This window comes from Tigriopus californicus, chromosome 12, assembly GCF_007210705.1.
Source record: "Tigriopus californicus strain San Diego chromosome 12, Tcal_SD_v2.1, whole genome shotgun sequence".
Taxonomy (NCBI): Eukaryota; Metazoa; Arthropoda; class Copepoda; order Harpacticoida; family Harpacticidae; genus Tigriopus; species Tigriopus californicus.
In genome coordinates, this window is record NC_081451.1 from 11,777,766 (window position 1) to 11,799,327 (window position 21,562).

The 21,562-nt window shown below is 42.0% G+C and overlaps 1 protein-coding gene and 1 long non-coding RNA gene across 2 annotated transcripts; both read right to left on the reverse strand.

Moving 5' to 3' along the window:
• Positions 1 to 9,570: 9,570 nt before the first annotated feature.
• On the reverse strand, positions 9,571 to 10,549 carry LOC131891386 (uncharacterized). Its single transcript, XR_009374398.1, has 3 exons — positions 10,448 to 10,549; positions 10,236 to 10,288; positions 9,571 to 10,067 (listed from the first exon to the last, which is right to left on the reverse strand). It is a non-coding gene; the product is annotated as an uncharacterized LOC131891386 (long non-coding RNA).
• Positions 10,550 to 15,653: 5,104 nt separating this feature from the next.
• LOC131891776 (exportin-2-like) lies at positions 15,654 to 20,403 on the reverse strand. Its single transcript, XM_059241438.1, has 3 exons — positions 20,070 to 20,403; positions 18,108 to 18,705; positions 15,654 to 17,795 (listed from the first exon to the last, which is right to left on the reverse strand). The coding sequence occupies exons 1-3, from the start codon at positions 20,298 to 20,300 to the stop codon at positions 15,715 to 15,717; spliced, it is 2,910 nt and encodes a 969-aa protein (XP_059097421.1). The 5' UTR covers positions 20,301 to 20,403; the 3' UTR covers positions 15,654 to 15,714.
• Positions 20,404 to 21,562: the final 1,159 nt, after the last annotated feature.

Consider the following 21,562-nt stretch of genomic DNA (forward strand, 5'->3'; position numbering starts at 1 on the left):
AAAATACCCGTAAAACCATTTGAGGTTTTCAGATTTTGACAGGTTCTCTTCACACTCTTCTTTCGCTTTGCGTATTTCGAATTGTTCCATTTTCGCTGTAGCGGGGCATGTTTCCCCATGAACAATGACATGCTAAGTAAATGTCCAGTGGACCATTTAAGGGCCGGTGTGAACCTCGCTGTTTTTTTTTATTTACCATTTTGGCCACACTTCAAAACTCGTTCTCTGAACAAGCGTGAGTTCATCATTTTTTATGTGTGTGCATGTGACTCAATTTGCTCGACCATGTTTTAACTATTTTGTAAGCTGTTATATGCCTTTTGTAATCATATTCTTAGTGGGGGGGGGGGGGAGGGGGGGAAATCAAAAGAGACTCCGCAATTTTCGGTTAGCAGGGGTGCTGACTTGTTAATCGGGTACATTTCTTTATGTGCCAATTCTATTACGGTTAATGTTCGGGAATCCTGATTAGAGTTGTTTACATTCTTGATTTGCACACTGCACTTTAATCGGTCCATAACTTTGGGCTGTCTACTTATTGATGGCTGTCTTGGGACTTGTTGGCGCCTCGTTCTGTCGTCATCATCACTCTGTTAGTCACTAATATTACTCAATGACGACTTCATCAAATGGTGTTCCACTATATTATGATAAATACCTATAAGGAGTAAGGAATTGCAATGCATTCATTTATTATGTCCATTTCATAACAACAAATCAAGTAATAGTTTGAGATTATAAATGAACACAAATATGACAAAACAGGGAAACAAACGGAGAAAATATTGCTCAAAGTTGCAATTAAACATATATCACTGCAAAAAAGGTAGGACACTCACCAAAAGATAATCCATATCTATGTTGCTCTCTGTATAGCACTAGACAACCACTCGGTCGGTTCTGTCTTGCGTCCGCCATCCAGTGTCTAGATATCTATGGTTTGATACAGAGCATACTGAAATATAATTTCGTCACACACATATGTAAGAGATGGCGCAAAAGATTTTCGAGTCATCGGCGAATTTGATACAAGACACCGGCTTGGTGACATCCAGATCGTTCGTGTAAACGGAGAAGAGAAGGGGACCAAGTACGTTTCCTTGAGGAATTCCAGACCACACAACTTTGCCCATCTGACGAGACCCCATCTAAAGTAACCCGTTATGCACGCTCCAAAAACCAGTGGGTGCGTTTAGTACACATGCACGTCATCCCCTGATACCTGTCTCTAAGCAAGATCTCATGATTGACTTTGTCAAAGGTTTTAGAAAGATATTTAAAACTGCATGAACCTCCTTCCATCCTCCAGCGCGACAAACTGATTGAACTCGAGAAGATTGGTCGTGCATGATTTCCGCGGAGAAAAAAAACCGTGCTGATCGTTAACAACCCTCGGAGATAAAGCTCCACAGCCGATCTTTCACCCAAGCGTTCATGAAAAGCACACTGGTTAGGGATATTGGACGATAGTTTGAAGGCTTTCGCTTGTCGTCCCCTTTTAACAGAGGGAAAGCATTTGCACACCTCCAATCAAAATTGGGGGAGGAGATGTGGCGTAATGGTTAGCGCAGTTTCCCGCCACAGAAAAAGTCACCGGTTCGATTCTACTCCTCGACCTTTCTCAAGGAAGGAAACTTTCAGACGTTAGCGAAAACTGATTAGGGGAGCAAAATCATTGACAGAAATGAGTAGAGGGGATCTCGGGCATTCTTCATTCACCTGCAACCAGGAGTTGTTTCACTGATGGAATTCCTACATTAATGAAAATGCTTTTTTGTGTTAATTTGTAGAAAAAAGGTTCACTGAACGAGCACTCGTTCGAATGCAGACGAAAAATAATTGTTAGAATCTTCAACCTTGGTATGCATATTGCTAATCAAAATTACCCTTTTTCATCTTGAATCGGCCCAATTGGAGATCTGGGAATTTTTATTATTTAATGATGGCTGTACGGTGGATTAAACTCCTCTCTATCCTTTGATGGATAACTCTTCACTGATCTCGGATTGATTTAATGCCTACAACATCCTTCCAAGTTCCGGTCGGTGCCAACAAAGTTGGTACCGTTGTCGGACTTCATGTATACGAACTAAAGCATCGTCATGAGAGCACCACACCCTGATCCAAAGAAGAACTCTATGCTCCAACATGTTGTGACAGACTTGGAACAGGCGCCGTAAGCGCATGCTCTTGTCTGAATATAAAGCCATGTTTATCTCTGAATAAAAGGAGAGTCTACGAACTTACCACCAAGACAACCGTTGTTTTTATTTCTAGGTAATACATTGCAACCGTGATCTAGGTTGACCATACATGGCGACCGTGACATTTCTTACCTGCAACCCTCAGTGACAAGTCATTTGTGCTTCACTTCAGTTTTACCAATTCCCATTTGGGTATATGCAACGGAAACTCTTCTGACAATTTCGAAACTTCTGGTGGAGTCTCGATGAATTCTGAGGACAACCGCCATGGTGATATTGTCTCCAATTGAGTCATCGCATCAGTGATTGTCAATTCCGAAGGAAACATGAAATCCAACTTTTCAACAAAAGACCCATTTCGGTGGACAACGACTCGTCGTGGAGGATTCAAGTGAATTCACATCAATGATTTTTCCACATGCCAATGATGTGATTAGTGATTACACTCTGCGTGCACAATGGGTCTTGTTGGGAAGGTGCTCCCAGCCCCAGAAGATGATCCTTCTGGATTAGAGGCACCCACCCGATGTTAATGTTCCTCGTGGCAAAGATTTCCTCACACACCAATGATGTTCCTTGTGGAAAAGTGTCTCCCATCCAAAATGATGTTCCTTGTGGAAGAAAAGTGTCTCCCCAAAATGATGTTCCTGTGGAAATGTCGCTCCAATGCGACAATGATTTTCCTTGTGGAAACGAGGCTCCCACCCAAAATGATGTTCCTGTGGAAAAGTCGCTCCCATCCAAAATGATTTCCTTGTGGAAAAGTCGCTCAATGCGACAATGATGTTCCTTGTGGAAATGTCGCTCCATGCGGCTATGATGTTCCTTGTGGAAATGTCGCTCCAATGCGACAATGATGTTCCTTGTGAAACAAGGCTCCCATCCAAATGATGTTCCTTGTGTAAAAGTCGCTCAAATGCGACAATGATGTTCCTTGTGGAAACGAGAGCCATTGCTTGCATCCAAAATGATGTTCCTTGTGTAAAAGTCGCTCCAATGCGACAATGATGGTCCTTGTGGAAATGTCGCTCCAATGCGACAATAAGTTCTTTGTGGAAACAAGCGGCTCCCATACCAAAATGATGTTCCTTGTGTAAGTCGCTCCAATGCGACAATGATGTTCCTTGTGGAAAAGTGGTCTCCATCCAAAATGATGTACGTTGTAAACATGGTCGAGCAAATTGAGTCACATGCACACACATAAAAAATGATGAACTCACGCTTGTTCAGAGAACGAGTTTTGGAAGTGTGGCCAAAATGGTAAATAAAAAAAAAACAGCGAGGTTCACACCGGCCCTTAAATGGTCCACTGGACATTTACTTAGCATGTCATTGTTCATGGAGGAAACATGCCCGCCTAGCGAAAATGGAACAATTCGAAATACGCAAAGCGAAAGAAGAGTGTGAAGAGAACCTGTCAAAATCTGAAAACCTCAAATGGTTTTACGGGTGATTTAAAAAATTCCCAGATCTCCAATTGGGCCGATTCAAGATGAAAGACCAGGACGGTTATGATGCCAAACGTAAGTGACACCAATAGCCAAGGTAATTATCAAAGAAAGGATCACGGAGAGAGTGGTAGACCCAATGAAGGAGGTGAGATGTCGAACGTGGAGGGAAATATCTAGCGGAAGAGAGGATTGGTTTGAAGGGAACGAGATGTGAGAAATAACTTGAGGATCTAGAAGAGAAGAGTTTACAGAAGTGCTCGGCCGAACAGTATCGAGAGATCCGACAAGCCCCGTGCACCTCCAATCGGCCAATTCCTATGAGGGAGTGACGAATATGGGGCCTTGTGTCGCCTTTGCACCTGAGCATGAACGAGGTAGCACTGGTACTATAGAGAAGAACATTGGAGAAACGCCTAAAAAGGGGACAAGAAGACGACGGAACGACCCGAGTGACGCACTCGTTTCGTTCACCTAAAAGAGATGGAGGACCACTGCTTGGGAGGGAGGAAGAGGAATAAAACGGAGACGTCGTCTGACAGGGAGAGAGTCAGCTGTGCAAGCTAACATTTCAGGAAGTGTGAGACAGACCATTCGGGAAAGAAGGTCTTGCAAGATAATATAACGCCATGACGGGATTGGCTCAACGACAGCTGTGTTGAAAAGGCGGGGAAGAGGCATCAATTCAAATAGGGTGCCCTTTTGGGCGCCATCCTGAACTGGAATCAAAAAGATGATGTGGTAACCTGAAGCCGTGGGATATAATGTTGATTTGATTAAGGAGAGTTGTGGTAGAATCAGCAAATGGTGAGGAGCCAGTGTGTTAGTTATATCTAACTCATTTTCTTCGGTAGTCAAGACCGGAGGTTTCGTTATTCATGAATGGTATATTGCGCTCATAAGTGGCTTTCAGAGTCCAGGATTTGACATAAACTTGGGCAACTTTTTAAGGCGTTGATGGTTGAGAGTTCAACGCACAGAATTAGATGAATTCAATTGCAATGTCCATGAGCTGGTTATAATGACACTTTTATTAGCTCATGTGGACTCAGTTGTGCCTAATATCCAAATTTTTGCCATCTGAATCTAAGGATTTTTTTCCAATCTGACTGACCCTGAATCCATACTTTTCTGCTCTATCCAAATTCAAATCAAAAACAACAGCAAAGAGCTTAGCCTAATCCAATTCTGAGATGTTTTTGCTGAATTCAAATACAATCTGAATTTTTTGCTTAATCCAATTTATCTCAGTTTTAATGCGCACACTTGACTTAGTTCTGGGGATCACATTATATGTAGTGGACAGAAATTTCATAAAAAAACGAACCAACTATTAAACAATTTGATCCCTACTACTATTTAAATAAAAGATATGTTTCATCTGTGAAACGCACATTCACATATACATTCAATCAAATGTGAGCATTTTTAACTACTTTAATAATATGATGTCACAACATTAGTAAAAAACAGAGGGTGTCAAGTACATGTAGGAGCACAGAAATGTTGCAACTTGTTTTTTAGTACCTCTTCTGTTTCAAAAAGTACCTCAGTGACCTCCCAAAATTTGTGCTGACAGAGCAGCTACTACTTCAATGTCTCAATAGNCATATCACAGATTGGAGCTGGCCACTCTTTGACACTACTACAAAACCTTAAAATATGATTGAAGTTTGATATCTTTAGTTTAGTCCATTTTTCCACTTTCAGCCTTTTTTTGGATCTTATGCATAATGCTAGTCAGTGTGATTATGACCAGCTCATGGACCTTGCAGTTGACTTCATCTGATTTTGCGCCCAGAACTTGCAACCATTGATCCCTTGGAGAGTTGCCCATGTTTAACTCAATGAATGCAGTATCCCATTCATGAATTATGAAACCTCTGGTCTCAATGACCGAAGAAAATGAGTTAGATTAGTTATATCCTCAACATCTAGAGAGGTAAAAAGAGAGGAAGGAGTGATGCCTTGGCGTGTTTGGGAGGCAATAAGTTGCCAAAAGGAAAGTTGTTGATGAAGATAGAGAGAAATGCTGTCTGATTGGATGACTATGTCGCGAATGGGAACTCTCCAATCACGAGGTACATCCTCAGATTTAGCGGAGAAATTGCTAGGCGCACGTGGAAGAAGAGGACGGGAAGATGTGATGTCAGAAGACAAATCCATGGTGCGAAGATGGTTAGTGACCTTCCTAGGAACCTGGTTTTGCTTGTATGCTCCGTAGATAGATTTGCTCATGCGATAGAGGGCAGAGCCATATTGCATGACAGTCCCAACCAAAGGGAAGTGAGAAGCCACAAGAGAGCCCAGAGTGCGAATCGACGCACCTAGAGCCACAGTAGAACGGTCAACGCGGTGATGGGTTGTTTCAAGATGCCTATCTCCGCCAGGAAGAGAAGCCCACATTGATCGAATTTGGTCAATAGTTCGGGTTTGTCGTGAAATAGCTGCAGAACAGAAAGGATGAAGAGAAGAAGGCGGGTGTTCACAAACTGGGACGTAAGTATGGGCATTCTGTCCCATGTTGGCGTGAGGACACGGAGCCAATGGCGAAGTAGGGTTGGAGAGGTATGTCCAATGATAGTAGGAAGATTCTTTCAATGAAAAATAATAATCCGACCACTCATTTTTGAAGTTTTGGGGACACACTGTCTGGAAGACGACCTTTGTAGCTCGAGATCCGTCAGAGGAGAACAACACTTCATCGCCTCCAGTGAAGTTGAGACCTGCAACAACCCGCTCAATGTTAGAGCTCCTCATGAGGGATTGGAGTTCTCGAGCGCCCTGAAGAGTCCGCAGCTCAGGTAGAATCATGGAGTTGGAGTGGCAAAATGCCGACATCTTTTCATGGCGCACTAAAGGGAACTGAAAAACCTTGAAGTGGGAAAAATTGGAGGAAGGGTGTTGTGCGCACAAGGAAGAAGAATTTTCCAACAGGCGTTCCAACGACGAAAGGGCGTTGACTAAATGGGAAAAAGAAATGTTCTTGGCGCACTAAAGGGAACTGAAAAACCTTGAAGTGGGAAAAATTGGAGGAAGGGTGTTGTGCGCACAAGGAAGAAGTGTTTTCCAACAGTCGTTCCAACGACGAAAGGGCGTTGACTAAATGGGAAAAAGAAATGTTCTTGTCCGCGGTAAGAAAGTCCAGGTTGTAGCGAATGTCACGCAATGGGACAAACGCAAACAAGCCGTCGACACTTATGTTTGTTGAAGCAGAAGGAGACAGAGTACCAAGACAAGATGAAAAGAAGAGACTAAGAGTGAGGATGAATACGTACATGATGCTATGTTGTCGTGTTGAGGTAGAAACGGAGACTGATGGAGAAACACCAATCGGTCTACATTAATATACATATTTTGGGCCACGAAAGCAACTGCGGGAGAGGAGAGCTACGGGTACAGTATAGCTTGTCCCACGGGGAGGTCGGCGCTATAGGCTCAAACGCGTACACCAAGATTGGATTAAGATCCAAAGGCGTTCGCAGCACGATGGGGGTCAGCTTAACCCTTTCGTGCCAAGGCGTATGCGCAGGGAACGCGGTGATGTCGGACCGAATGATGGCCCGCTTGGCGTCCCCCGGTGCAGAGTGGACGTTCCACGCCATGACCGAAACCATGTGCCGATATACTTGCTTTGCCCCACTTTCATAACAGAATGGAGGATTGCAAAATACGCAGTGGTTGGGGTTGTCGTTTTTGTGTCACCACATACGGCGACGGCCCATTGATTTGAAAAAAGGCAACTTGGAAATGAGGCAGTGATACGTTCGACCAGAGAACTCGTCACAATGGAGGCTGGCTGTTCTCATGATCCGACGCCACACTTCGTTAGACAACGTGGTAGCATCTGGCACTGGTTCTTTTCTTAAATTGTCGTCTTTCCTATCTTCTGACTATCCTCTTCCACTCCATCCCAAGGCAGCGCGTCCATGACTTGACGCCATTGGTCAGAAGTAGCATTGAGAACTGAAAGAGAGAACAGCAATAAGGCTGTGAGGTATAGCTTGAGGAAACTGACGAGTTAGAAATAATGTTGTTTCTTTCTTTTCTCTTTTTCTTTAGAGATCAGGGCAATGGCGAAGAATGATTTCACTTCACTTGACTTATTTTTCCCACTGCGAACGTACACATGAAGAAGCACTCTTGGCTTTGGCACTAGGTTAAACCATGGCCTAGATAGTTCTCAATCCTGAGAGCTCCTCAAGGCTTAAATTTATTAGACCTTTATAAAGATCTCCGGTTATTTCGGATTACAGACCGCAATCTAAATGAATAGACTAACCATTTGTTAGCAGTATGAAGTTAGCGTATATCTAAACCACCATCTCTTATTTGTTCCGGCATAGCCAATTAAGACATTTAATTCAATAGCTGTTTACTAACTTTCGCTCACTCATTCGTCACCCAAACGCTTCTCTCAATGATCATCCATCCATCAAAAGGGGATGGAAAATTAGACAGACCTTTCTTCATAGCGGATGACTTGCCAATGACAATTGACCTTGCTCAACTTTGGGCATCAAGTTCCAAAGTAAGTTCCGGGCAAGGTTCCACTTGATCAATCTTCCGATCGACCTATCAAACTGGAATTGCACAGATAACCCCTCAACCTAAGGCTACCAACGACGGAGTCATTGATGGGAAAATGTAGATATGATGAAAAAAGATGTTTTTTTACTGAAAGTATTTTGTTTTTAAATTCTTCTCGGGCTTTAATACCGATTCAACGGAATGAATCCCTTGGATGTCAGAATGGACAAAACCTTTGGTCACATAAAACCTAGAGCGGCAAATTCGAACGCATTAAGACACCATTGGACGAAAGGCTGTTACGGAAACTTTTTGTTAGTCATTTTTATTGGTTGTAATTAGAAAAGCTTGAATCATATGTATTAAGAAAGGGCCAGACCTTCCAAGTAAGGAAATGAGACGACATAAGCTCGGTCATCAAATATTTCATTTCATGTAATTGTGGTTTTTCCTGAAATCAACACAACTCCCATCACATACGGAGGAGACAGGGCAGGGAAAGAGATATCTTCATTAATTCAGAATGTTGTTCTTGATGAAGGTTCATAACTGGAGGAGGAGCAGGTGAAAATAGAATAATGCTAGTAATAAGAATAAAATCATTTGTTGTGTTCGAAGAAATCAACTCTAAACAATATCAAGGATAACAAAACCACATCCCAAGGAACGAATGAAGCGTCTCCAGGAGAGCAAAACTAGCAAGATTCAGTCAAATGGCGCTAGAGGGGGCAAGAAACAGTTCAATTCAGAGCAAGAACTTTGGCCACACTCACGGAACTTCACCAGAAGTGTCGCTGTAAGAACGAAACAGAACAAATCACGAGGGAAAAACATCGAGTTTTGATGGCACCATGGTATAATAAGTAAGCAAATGTAATAATGATATTAATAATGGCAATGATAATTAGAATAATAGGGGCATTTTTTCATTTCAAGGTGATAAGTGGTTGCACATGATAAGGGGGGAAAGTTTAAAGGGCGGAAATCAAGAATTGCGCCTGGTCTATATCTACGATAGATCTGGATAGTTTTGTGCACAATTATTATTTTAGAGATTGGATGGGATGTTTTTGCTAATTTCGAGATGATTTGGGATTTTAAATTTGTTGCTGTTGGTATGGTGTTGTTGCAATTGCAATCATCATGCAAATTGTAGGACAAACAGGAGGACGTAGAGGATAATAGTTATTGTAATAATGAGGAGAAGACCAGCTGTTTTGTTTGCTTAGAATGAAGTAGAATAAGGATAGGGTCACAACCAGAATTATTTTTGGAAATGTTTTATTAAAAATCTTGTTTTTATCTTCTTTCATGGTGGCGTTCTTTCGCAATAAAGACAAAGCCCATATTCACATGTAGATAATCATCGAAACATGAACGAGAGATCTTGTCATCAAAGGTAATACCTGATGTGTTTAGTTCAGTTTGTTGCAATAAGTACAGAAGTGAATGAGTCTTAGTTTGTAGGGGAGGGCGACATCCAAAGGTGGAAAGGAATTACCGGCTTCGATTGACTTGACAAGATCCGAAACAAGAAAAAACAGCGGAAAAATCCAGGAACTATGCCCAATAGGGTGCAAATATCAAGTTTTAAGTCATACTCATACATTCCGCCAGATGGTGCACCTGCTGCGATGGAGGAAAAAGAAGGGGGAAACCTGCAGGGTCACCAATAACCGGCCACATACAACAAAAAACGATCACTCATCGTGGTAACAGAAGTTGAAATAGTAGTAGTTGTAGTAGTAGTAATAGTAGCAGTAGCGGTAATGGTAATAGTATTGTTGTTGTTATAGTAGTAGTTATTGTTAGCCTTGGCTGGCTCTTCCGGGGTTGCAGGAGCATCCTTACGCGGACGCATTCGCTCGTTTGGCAAGTCCAAGCCCTTAAACAAAGTTCATGAATGTAAAGACCGTTCTTCCCTCTCAATAACAATGGATGAACGTTGAAATTTGATGGAGATCAATCTTCTCAAGCATATACTCCCCTCATTGACCCATTGGCTACTTTGGGAAGTTGAGCACTTTTGGACAATAAAATTCCAAATATTTACCTTAGCCTCCGCAAAGGATGTGATTTTGTGATTCGGCGAGAATCCTTGAAGAGCTGAAAGGGCAAGAATTGTGACCCTTTAAGTGTGAACACTTAAACGTTGAAGGAGCAGCTTCAGAACACAATTTCAGCATGAAAACAAGGAAAAACCAATGAACGATGTATGATCTGACAATGCTCTAAATGAAACCAGCTCTCGTGGAGTAAACTCACCGTTGTTCAACGACGCTTTTCCGCCAGACAATGCTCCCAAGGGCAATGCTCCGGTGGGCGTGAGCCCCTTGAGCTGAAGGACAGACTCTTATTCATCTATGAAATATATAAAAAACACAAGCTCATGTTATCCTTCTTCTCTTTCAAAGCAACATTCAGCGACCAAATATTTTATAAATCATGACACTCCATGACTTACAGTGTGTGTAACTTGTGTCGGTTACAAACCCGAGAATCAAAGGTAAAATATGAACAGTTGTGAAGCTAAGGCTAGCTAACCCTGATGTTTTCGTGGGATTGAGGGCAATTTTTTTGAGAATCTACATTAGGTCTTCAACATTATATACAAGACAACTTAGGCTTCATTTAAAAATCAAATCTTAAGCAAAATCAATGAAATATTGTTCCGCTCTCTCTTGATCAGCAAATTGCAAGATGACACGTTGCAGTAAAATCATGTTTTGCTTCAATTTGAATCAAGTCACACGGCAAAATTGCATGCTTTCATTTGTCACTATCCAGCATGTTTGAACTAAAATCATTATTAGTGAACAAACTCTTTTCAATATTCAATGTAAAGCGTTATTGAAAACTTGGTTTACAAAACAAGACATTTGGTCACTTTTACGAGGGGTTGCCTTGAGACCTGAAGCAAGGATCTAGGTCTATAGGGAAAAAGTCAAGTTACCTGAGCACAGAGAAGACGCGGGCCATTTTTCCAATGGCGCGGATTTTGTTCCGAATAACTTCCTTCCTCTCATTGGCTTGACCTAGAACGATAAATGAATACACATGCTTGAGCTCGGCATTTCCGTCAAGAGAGACATGGTTGGCAATGGTAACCAATTAATCAATGAAACCATGATTAGTCGAATCCAAAAGAATACTGAATTAGCCCCATTGATTGAACTCAAGGTACCTTCGCAACAGACCTAAGAAGGAATTATGATCATTCAAAACAATAGATGAACACATCAAGATTCGGCATGAGTAGAGCATGAATGGTATGGATCTTGTTGTCCCAAGAAACGTTAGCGGTTCTCCTTTATCGTAATTATCAATCACTAGTGGCAAAAAGGATGGAACAATTCCGAAATACTTCCCCCAATATTCATCCCTCAAGCTAACGACATTCCTAATTACCTTTGGATATATATTCGCCTGTCGAAGGTAAACAAGAGTCAATTTAGGCGAAAAAAACTCAAGAGTTACCATGATTAAAAAGCCAAAATAGGATTGAGAATAGGAACACTTACTTTTGGTCTCATTAGCATCCTCGGGATCCGACATGAGTTCATCATCCGAGCAAATATTGAGGATGTTCACCAACATTTCAGTGACTGTAAGGAAAAGATTCAATAAACAATATATTGACGATTACAAGTTGACGTTATCAATTTCAATAATTCTCGCCATCCATCGTGTGACCTGAAAAAAGTCAAATTTGGCACAACTTCGGACAAAATTGGTATTTTCTCATTGTTACCCTAACAAATGGTGCCACTTGTTTCAGCATTACACCTAAATTGATCTGAAATAATCTCTTCTTGTGCTGACGATACAAAGTTAGTTTCTGGTAGGAATGGCCAAGATTCCAGTAGCCTTGCAAAGGACTTAGATCGAATCTACTCTTGGGTAACTGGGAGTAATATGGCCCTGAACGGAATGAAATTCCGCTCAATGACATTTGGGTCAACTCCTTTAAATACTCCACTCGTAGATAATGGAGGTAAAGATATTGAGCAGGTCTCATCTATGAAAGATCTAGGTGTAGTCCTCCAAAATAATGGAAAGTTCGATGAGCATATCCAGCTGAAGGTGGGTAAGGCTTTTCAAATGTGTGGTTGGATATATCGCACGTTTAAGTCCAGAGATAGCATCACGATGCTAACTCTGTACAAGTCGATTGTCCAGCCACATCTTGAATACGCCTCACCCATTTGGGCTCCAATGAGTTCAGCAGGTTTGCAAAAGGTCGAGCAAGTCCAAAGATGTTTCACTAGGAACATCACAGGAATGAGAGAGCTCTCGTATTGGGAAAGGTTAGAACGGTTGGGATTGTACAGTACTCAGAGAAGGTACGAAAGGTATCTGATATTGTACGTTTTCAAAAGTATCCATGAGCTTTGTCCCAACCCAGGGTTTAGGGTCAATTCTAGTGACCGTAGAGGCTTAATGTGCGTTTTGAGAGCACCTTCAAGTCTTCGAGAATCCAGGCTAGTTCGAACAATGAAGTCCACATCTCTTCTTTCTCGGGCTCCTTCATTGTTTAATTTGCTTCCCTCTGATATTCGTAGGGAATACGTAGGCCTTGTTGATCCGGTAGCATCTTTCAAGTCAGACTTGGACAAATTTTTAGATAGCATACCAGATCAACCCTACATTCAAGGACTAGCTCGGTCTGCCAACTCAAATTCGTTGGTAGACCAAATATCATATAAAAATTGAAAGGTAATAAATAGACGAATTATAACCTTTCATTTTAATAGTACTGGGGATTACATTCCCTGTAGCGGTTAGAAAAGCCCGTGAAAAACCAAACCAAAAAAAAATTAATTATTCACCTTATCGCCTTCTTTTGCAAAGGAACAAGTCTCTTGACAGCGCAGCTTTGGCCAAAAAATCCAGTCCGTATTCCCAGGCGGTTTTTAATCAAGGAGTCATAAAGTACTCTACGCAAATTTCATGGTACATTGCCCTTAGCCATGAAAAATTGTACAGGGTTCACCTTACGCTAGCCTAACAAAATTTACATGCTCTTTCCAATTAAGTCGATCGTCAATTCGCATTCCCAAAAAATTTACAAACGGTTCCGAAAACTGTGATCCCGCTTGTTGAATATCTACTCTGTAACTTCTAATTTAAAGGTCTGGATCGGATTCCTCAGTCCAAATAAAACTAGTTTTGTCATACTAAAATTCATTAAAAGCCTATTCGCCTTGAAGTACTCGCTCAGTTTCTCCATCCACAGACAGCACTCAGCTTGGACCATTAATCAATTAGTTGCGAAGTATTGAAAGGTCGTGTCGTCAGCGGACATACTTAACATAAAATGTGTTGCTTTCGGAAGGTCATTCGTATATTTCAAGAAAGGTTGCAGACTACCTTGCGGGACGCCACAACTAAATTTCCTGGGTTCAGATACATAAATGACCATCAATATCCATTACTTGTACTCTCCATCTTAAATAGTTGTTCAACCATAGTAAGATGCGTTTGCTGAAATCGTATTTGCCCATCTTCGCCAGAGCAATGTTGTGAGAGATGATATCGAAAGCCTTCTTTAGGTCTACAAATATTCCTATTGAAATCCTTTGGTCTTGGTGGTTGAAGATATTTTCCAAGAAGCTATGAATCGCATGGGAAGTTGAGTTGTGAGGCCGAAATCCAAATTGAGTTTACCAAGATGGTCCTTTTCGAACGGCTCAAAAATCTGTTTCAAAACGACCTTTCCGAGCACCTTAGAAAGCGTGGGCAAAATGCTAATGGGGCGGTAATTGGTCATTACTGTGCGGTCCCCATTTGTAAAGAAGGAAAATGCACGTGCCGCTTTCCATTGCTGTGGGAAATATCATGTGGTCTATATCATATATAGGTAAATTATAAATATGCAAGCTTGAGCCCAATTTTGCTTGGAAATAATGCCCGTTTAAACATTTTTTCTCTTGGTATTACTTGCAAATATAGAAACCACATGGATTTAGTGTATTACGCGAAACCTCCTTTAACTAATTGTACCTTGTCTTTTACACGACAAAGAACACTTATCAAAGGCTGTGGTAAGAAAGAGCTGAACGATTCCGCATTTGACAAGTTGAACCCAATTGTGAAAACGGCAATTGCAAAGGCAAGATGTCTTGAAAACGCGTCTGGACCAGTTAACCCTGAGCAATGTTCTTGAGATCTGCCGAGGTCATTAGTAATGGCTCCCTATAGACACTGGACTTTGCAAAACAAAGATCAATGATATGAGCAAGGGGAAGGATTCGAAGAAAGATTCTGGAGCACAGAATGACAGCAAGGTCAAGAAGGGCGAGATTAAAACTTGCACGAATTGTGGATACGATCATGCCAGTGGCAAGTGTGGTGCCAAGTCCTTCTCCTGTGCTTGAACTTCAACTGAGTACATTCCCTCATATTGCATTGTACCCGCAAATGAATAATTAGGATATATTTCGAAAGGCAGGTCTATAAAGTATCGCGTTAGCTTTAAAAAACATGGGACTTGTCACAAAAGCAAGAATGTACTTCAACACTAGCTTTAAAGCAACGATTTTTTTTGTCATAGGTGCATTTTCTACGAATTGTAAGACAAAGAATGTGTGTGCCCCAATTTGCCAATAATGTATGGGTGTGTTTTAAATGCAAAACTAGGAACCTCGCCATCGGGCTGGCCAAGTTAGTGTCCAACAGTGTTGGGAACGGGACCTTTCAAGAGGTGATGTCCGGACACAAGTTGTCCTTCCCGGTCAAGGACTTGCCAACACCTTATTGTCTTTGGCCCGACATCCCTTCGGAGTATTGGCGTTCACGCGCCTTTGTCCGTTTCCCGGCCAAATGCCATCAACAACGGGAGCTGACAAAAGATCTTTTCAATTTGGCCCATCCTTTTCTCTGCATGCAATAACCAAGAATTTCACCACTTACCTTTACTTAACTGTGTCTGTACCGTCTGCTCTCATCGCCTTCACTTTTTTCATGTGAACTGAAACAAAGCTAGTCAAATTCAGTGCGATATCACTCTCTAGTCAACTATTTTATTGCATTTACCATTTTTGACATGTTTCTTTTATACATTTTACAGTCTGTGTAGCGTTTATAAACCATCTCTCCTTTATACTTTTACCCCATAACATGACTAAGAGTCGCAATAAAGGTATTATTAATTGCTTCAATTTTTCACAAAAGTAGCTTCATGTCTTTTTTAACAGGCTTAGATCTTTGTGTCTGAGAATCATTTTTCCTACGAAAACAGATCTTTCATTTCTGAAAAGAAAAAAAAGGAAGGGAACATTGAAGTTTTTTCGTCGCCCAGCTAATTACAAATTAGCGCCAATAAGTAAGTTTGTTCTTTTGGCCTGAACTTGGTTAGTTACGTACATAAGCATTTGTGCCAAAAGAGAGAAACGTGAGCGGGTGCAAAGCAACTTCTTAATTACATTACCAGATTAGAATCAATAAACCTTCATTATTTGAACAAACCATGTTTTATATGAATGATGACCGTTTTATTACATAAAATACCAAGAAATCCCCTTGCAGCATTTTCAACTCAAGTTCACATTGGCGGCTTGCAGGTACTTCTGTAAGAACTGCTGAGCCTGGGGGTTCATTTGAGCCACCAGAGGTCCAATCATTCCTGGGCGAGCTACCGACATCTTGTGTAAGCTCTGGGCCAGATTCACCCTTGGATCTGCCACTCCCGCCAAAGGGTCGTGGTTCCGCTTGCCCACAAAAACCAATTGACTGTAGGCTGTCTGGTAGCCTGGCGTGTCTTCGATCTCGATGAAATGCTCATCATCCGGGATGGTTTCGTCCTCTGGGAGTTCGAACAGTCCCACCAAGGCTTGAAGAATGGGCGTCCAGAAATTGGCGTAGGATCCTTGGGTCATTTCTGGAGTGTCACAGAGTAATTTGGTCAGGCCGACGGCGCAGATTTTCTTCTCGGTGGACCCAGACACCTTTTGAATCTCGAGGATGATGAGTCTTTCACAGACCATGGAAAACATTTGGGCTTGGATGGAGTCAATGGTTTGAATGAGCTTGGAACCACCATACTTGATGGCCACAAGAAACATGAAAACCAAGAAGCTCTTGACGAACTTGGTGGTTTTGGACGAAGTCAGCCTTTGGAACAAAAGTCTAAAGATACTGGTCAAGTATTTATCCATAATTTGCTCGGGAAAGTGCTCCACAAGTGATTGGACCAGATAGAAGCCTTCATGATCATTGCTCTTGGAGGCAATGAGCTTTTGAAATACGCCAAGCAGGGCTTCGACCTTGTCCAAGTTGATGATTTGCTGGGGACCTCGTGAGATGTAAGCCTGAATCAGCCTCACCAATGGGGTCACATTCCCAGGTCGATCCCAAAGGACAGGCATTAAAAGGAATTGGAATAGCTCCATGTAGGGCTGTGGCACAGAATCAGTGTGCAACTCCAATAACAATGACAAGATTTGGAACACGTAGGGCACAAACTCTTGGACATCTTGTTGAAGAATCTCTTGGAACACCGGGAACAAGACAGACTCAAAATTGGCCACTGCTTGAGGTTGTGTCTTGCACACGATCCGAATTGACAGACCCAAGGACTCGAATAAGTAGTGGTTATAATGGGGTCGGGTCGGGTTTTTGGCTGCCAATTGCAGCTTTTGGGTGAGGACAGGGAGTAAGGACGCCAAGTAAGGGATAACGCTCTCCTTGAGAGTGGAAAAGCTGCGCATCACGCACTTCATAACGTACTCGTTCTCAGTAGAGCCAGGGAGACTGAAGGCACCAAATAGGCCGGTCAGGAGCTGCTCCGCCAAAGGTGCCAGGTCCTGCGAGGACACGAGCGCATCCTGCAACCCAGGCTTCTTCATGATCAAGATCTTGTCTACAGCTGCCGCGGCGTAGGTGTGAACCACGTGGCTCTCGGCTCTTAGGAAAGGAATGAGCAAAGGGAGGCAAGCCTTAATCGTCTCCGGAGGGAGTTGCGAGCGGAATGTCATGACATACTTGATGGCGTCCGCCTTGATCACGGGTAGCTCGTTCACGTTCTGCGACTGAAGATCGGGGATGATGTATTTTAAGCAAAAGTCGCTCAAGTCCACCAATTGGTTAGTTTGAGTGATGCCATGTTTGGCTGTTTTGGCGCGGGTGGCCAAGGATGTAACCAGATAAATGGCCGCATCCTTGCTCCGCCATTTCTGGGCGGGATTTGTGGCATACATTTCCAACATGGTTTTCACATAGGCACCAAAGATCTCGGTGATTTGAGATTCAAAGTACCTGGACAACCCTTTGACCAGGTCACAGGCCGCTCGGCGCCGAGTGTCAACATCAGAACCTTCCAGATCTCGACGGATGTACTCTTCAGCATTGTCCTCAAACTGTTCAACGTCGATGTCTCTCATCTCAATATTGGGCACAATCACTTTCTCACAGATGGAACTGAGGACGTTACGGTCCTCGAAGAGACTCTTGTACTGTTGGCGATCTGCTACAGAGGCCAGGAACTGGATGGCGTTTGAGGCCAAGAGGTCGTACTTGACTTGGGGACCCACGGTGAGTAACAGATTCCAGACAGCCGTCACGAATTGCTGCATGAATGGGGAAAACTCTTCTTCGTATTTATGAGCGTACAGCCCTGGAAAATAATGAACAGAATATAATGGCAGATGTTGAGATCATATTCTGATGTTTGACACCAAGGTGAGCTAGGGAGGAGATGCGGCTTTGCCCGTACGATACTGATTGGATCGTCCCGGGTTGCTTGGTACTCTTTTCCCACGCGACCTCTGACGGCCAAATAAAAAATACCACGTGTGCCATTGTCATTAGGTAAACATTTTGGGGAAAATGAGAATGATTTCAATAGCTCAATGGTTTTTTTTTAAGAAAAATTCTGACCAAGAGATACAAGGCATCTCTATGGGGAGTAGAATGACCTTCAACTCACCAATGTTATCGCAGATTTGAGATTTGAGCTCCTCCAAGAGTCCGGGTTCTTCTTCGTCCTCGGTCTTAAGGATCTTATTGTCTGAGGTGAGCAACTCATGAAAATGGTTCATCCATACAGTGATGTTGTCCTCAAAGAACTCGGGTAGATCCTGGTAATTCAAGTAATAGAAGATCTTGGCGATCTGCACCAACGATCCGAAGATGACCTTCAACGCGTCGGGATTGGCTGCATGTTGCTTGGCCAATCCCATGGTGGCATTCATCAAATCCGTGAAGGGTTGGGCAAAATTGTCCAACACGAACTTGATCTCTTCCCAGAGTTTCTGGGACTTCATCTCAAACGAGTATTTCTCAAAAATGGAGGCAGCCGTCTGGAGGACACCATTGATCAGATGGAAGTCTCCGGAAGCGAATTTCTGCACCATGTTTTGCAGCAGCTCCGGCCATTTCATAGGAAAATCTTGCTGGCCTATGATGGCAATGGCATTGCTTAATTGCTTTTGAATGTGAGGAGGGGATTTTAGCATCATATCCACGATCAATTGCTTGATGCGATCTCGATCCTCTGCATGGATCTTGTCGTCGGAATCCTCAGTCTAAGTGGAACAAAATCAAGGAATTGGTAATATTTTTCAAAAAGGTAACGGGAAGCCAAACATTTGGGACAAAATGATACCTAATATCTCTGAGATTTGTCTTAGTTATAAAGAACAGAAAGCATACTAATGTAGTTCCATGATATCCAATAGCTACAATCCTGAGTTTTCATCTTGGGCACAATAAGCAAGTCAATGAGTTATTCTTGTCCTTGCCTTCCATTGCCTTTTTTTGACCCGGGCCCCATGTCCAGTTTTAGCTACACCTCAGATTGATCACACGAACACTGTTAAAATGGAGTGCAAATTCTATGCCAGGAACATTCCCAATTTTTAAGACCACAAAGAAAGAAGTCACAATCATGCCTCCTCTTGAATTGTGAGGGAGGTATTTGCTTCCAACTACTGTTGCTATATATCCAGCTTAACTCTCAAGAAATTTAGAGGCCAAAACATTAAAAAGCCTTTCTCGACCACCAGCAAAAAATGGTGCCACAAAGTGCCGGAAATTTCTTCAATATTGATTTTTGCCATCAGTGCATAACAGTTGAACTAATAATGCAGATGGTTCTATTTGAAAGGTGTGGGGCTGTTATTTGTTTGTCTTACATTGTTTCAAACCATTTTTTAGAAATAAAAGTAATGCTTTATTTTTTTAAGATTTAAACATACTATTGGCGCTTCGGCAAAATATTTGGAAATGGTCATAAATGACGATGTCAATTCTTAGTTTCAAATTTATCTTGGATAGTTGGTTTAATTCTAAAAAGTAAATGTGTTACGTTCTCACCATTGGGTTGTTGATCTGTTTATATGATCTGTCAATCAATAACCCAACTGATTTTCTTCATTTGGCATGAACTTTGAAAATATAAAAGCCAAAATAACGTGCTTTGGCATCCAAAAGTTTAGGAAAACTTTTGAGGAGAAAACACATCAATTCTATTAGTTACATTTGCCCATCTACTATTGTGTTTTTGTTATTTTGTATGGAATAATACCCCTTTTTTACTTACTCTCTTCAAATTCTGCTTCTACAAGTTTACTCTGGTTTGATTTCTTAAATGTGGGGCCATCAACTAATCTGTGGTTGGGATTGTACATTTTTACCCATCTGAAGTCAAAACTTCAAGAAAATTCGCCAAAATTGGCACTCATTCTTCACCGCGACCAATAGCAACATGCCCCACCCAGACTGACTTTATAAATTGTGAAGACGAAACGGCAAATGTACGACCCAGATCGTGCAAGTTCATCGTGAGGTTCCGTGGGGTATTTCACAGCTGATTGCGCCAATTCAAATTAGAGCCCACTGGACCTCTAAATTTAGCGCAGCAATATCGAACTTGTTGGTGGTCACTTACCACTTTCCAGGTGGCCTTGATGAGGTTCTTGAAGTGAATGGCCCCGGCCACTCTCACTTGCAGCTCCACTTGATCCTTGTCCAACAAGGACAACAAAACGAGCGGGAAACCCCGTTGATTGGCCAAAGAGTGCAGATTCGACTCGGCTTGAGTCCGCACGGCGCGGTCCGGACTCAAAGTTTGCGACAAAGTAGCGGACAAATCGAGCAGAGTGGCTTCGTTCAAATCCATATTGACCCACACAAAGAGACGTTATAGAAAACTCCAGTCAGTTAGTTGGTTTAGGGGTTGGGCGGTTGATGTGTGCGGCAATGGATTGAGTCGGATCAGCTGGGTTTGAAAGCAGACGTAAACATGGACTTGAATGTTGACGGAGTAGGGTGACCCATTAGAACATTGACAGGATCGGGATGGTTCTGTTGAAGGATGTAAAATCAGATTTCAGTTTAATATAGGCTTGGATCTGGACAAAATATTGACCGATCAAGTACACTTGAGACCTTATTGATGAAAAATGGTTACCTAGGGAAGGGATTGTTGATTCAAGACATATTGGTAAATTGAGCAAGTTTTGTTGAGAAAAGTGCTTGAAATTGTAACTTTTTGCATGAGAGTTGTTTCAAAAGTATTGCCATTATCCTCCTTGAGTCCTCTGTGCAATATTCGGGATTGTATTGTTGATAGATATCTTTTATCTTTGAGTCTACATGAAGGCAATTATGGCAAGTGCCAGCTTTTAAACAAAAGCTAGGCCTTGAGTTTTCATTTGATTTTCAATTGAAGCAGAGATCCAAAGTTTTATAGAAGCGCTGATTGCTTGACCATCAGAAACAGAACTGCCACTTGACAGCAAAACAAACAAAACGTACAAGCAGATATGATTATAAGGCACGATAGTTCATGAAAACTGTCAAGAATGCCAAAAGATCATCAACAATAAGCATCAATTTTCCCCAAACTGATCTGATAGCACAAATGGAGGAACAAGAAAAAATGATCACTAGAGAGTAAATGAGAAAATTGTTGGTCCTTTTAATCCACAGATAATGCTTAAGTAATCAAGATGGATGATAAATGAACCAAGCGATGAGTTTAGAGTGTTGACACAACAACATAATCATAATCCATAGACCACTGAAAACTATGGACATGCCTCGACCAAGACTAGTTGTAACAAAAGCCCAATTCAGCCGCAATTACATTTAGGCTGTCTGTCGAATCTTTGGTCCAATTTTGCTAGTCATGATATCAGGGCCGCCAGGTTTAAGTTGAAAATCGCGTTTTCTTGAGCTTCAAGAAAGCTATGGACAGGACGGACCTGAAACATGTCAAGACTAATGGTGCAGCCCTGATGACTAGTCTTGGTCTTCGAGATACGTCCATAATTTTCATTGGTCTATGCATAATCTTACATTTCTTTTTGTCAGTATCGATCTACTCTCTATAAAATAAGTTCGCAGTCACGCTGGAGCCCAAGGTGGCTGGACAAGTAG

Coding starts and splice junctions, on each gene's coding strand:
- LOC131891776 (XM_059241438.1), bottom strand. CDS start 20,300: ATGGATTTGAACGAAGCCACTCTGCTCGATTTGTCCGCTACTTTGTCG. Junction 18,706..20,069: donor TCAAGGCCACCTGGAAAGTG/GTAAGTGACCAC, acceptor TGTTCCACTTAG/ACTGAGGATTCCGACGACAA. Junction 17,796..18,107: donor TCAAATCTGCGATAACATTG/GTGAGTTGAAGG, acceptor ATTATTTTCCAG/GGCTGTACGCTCATAAATAC.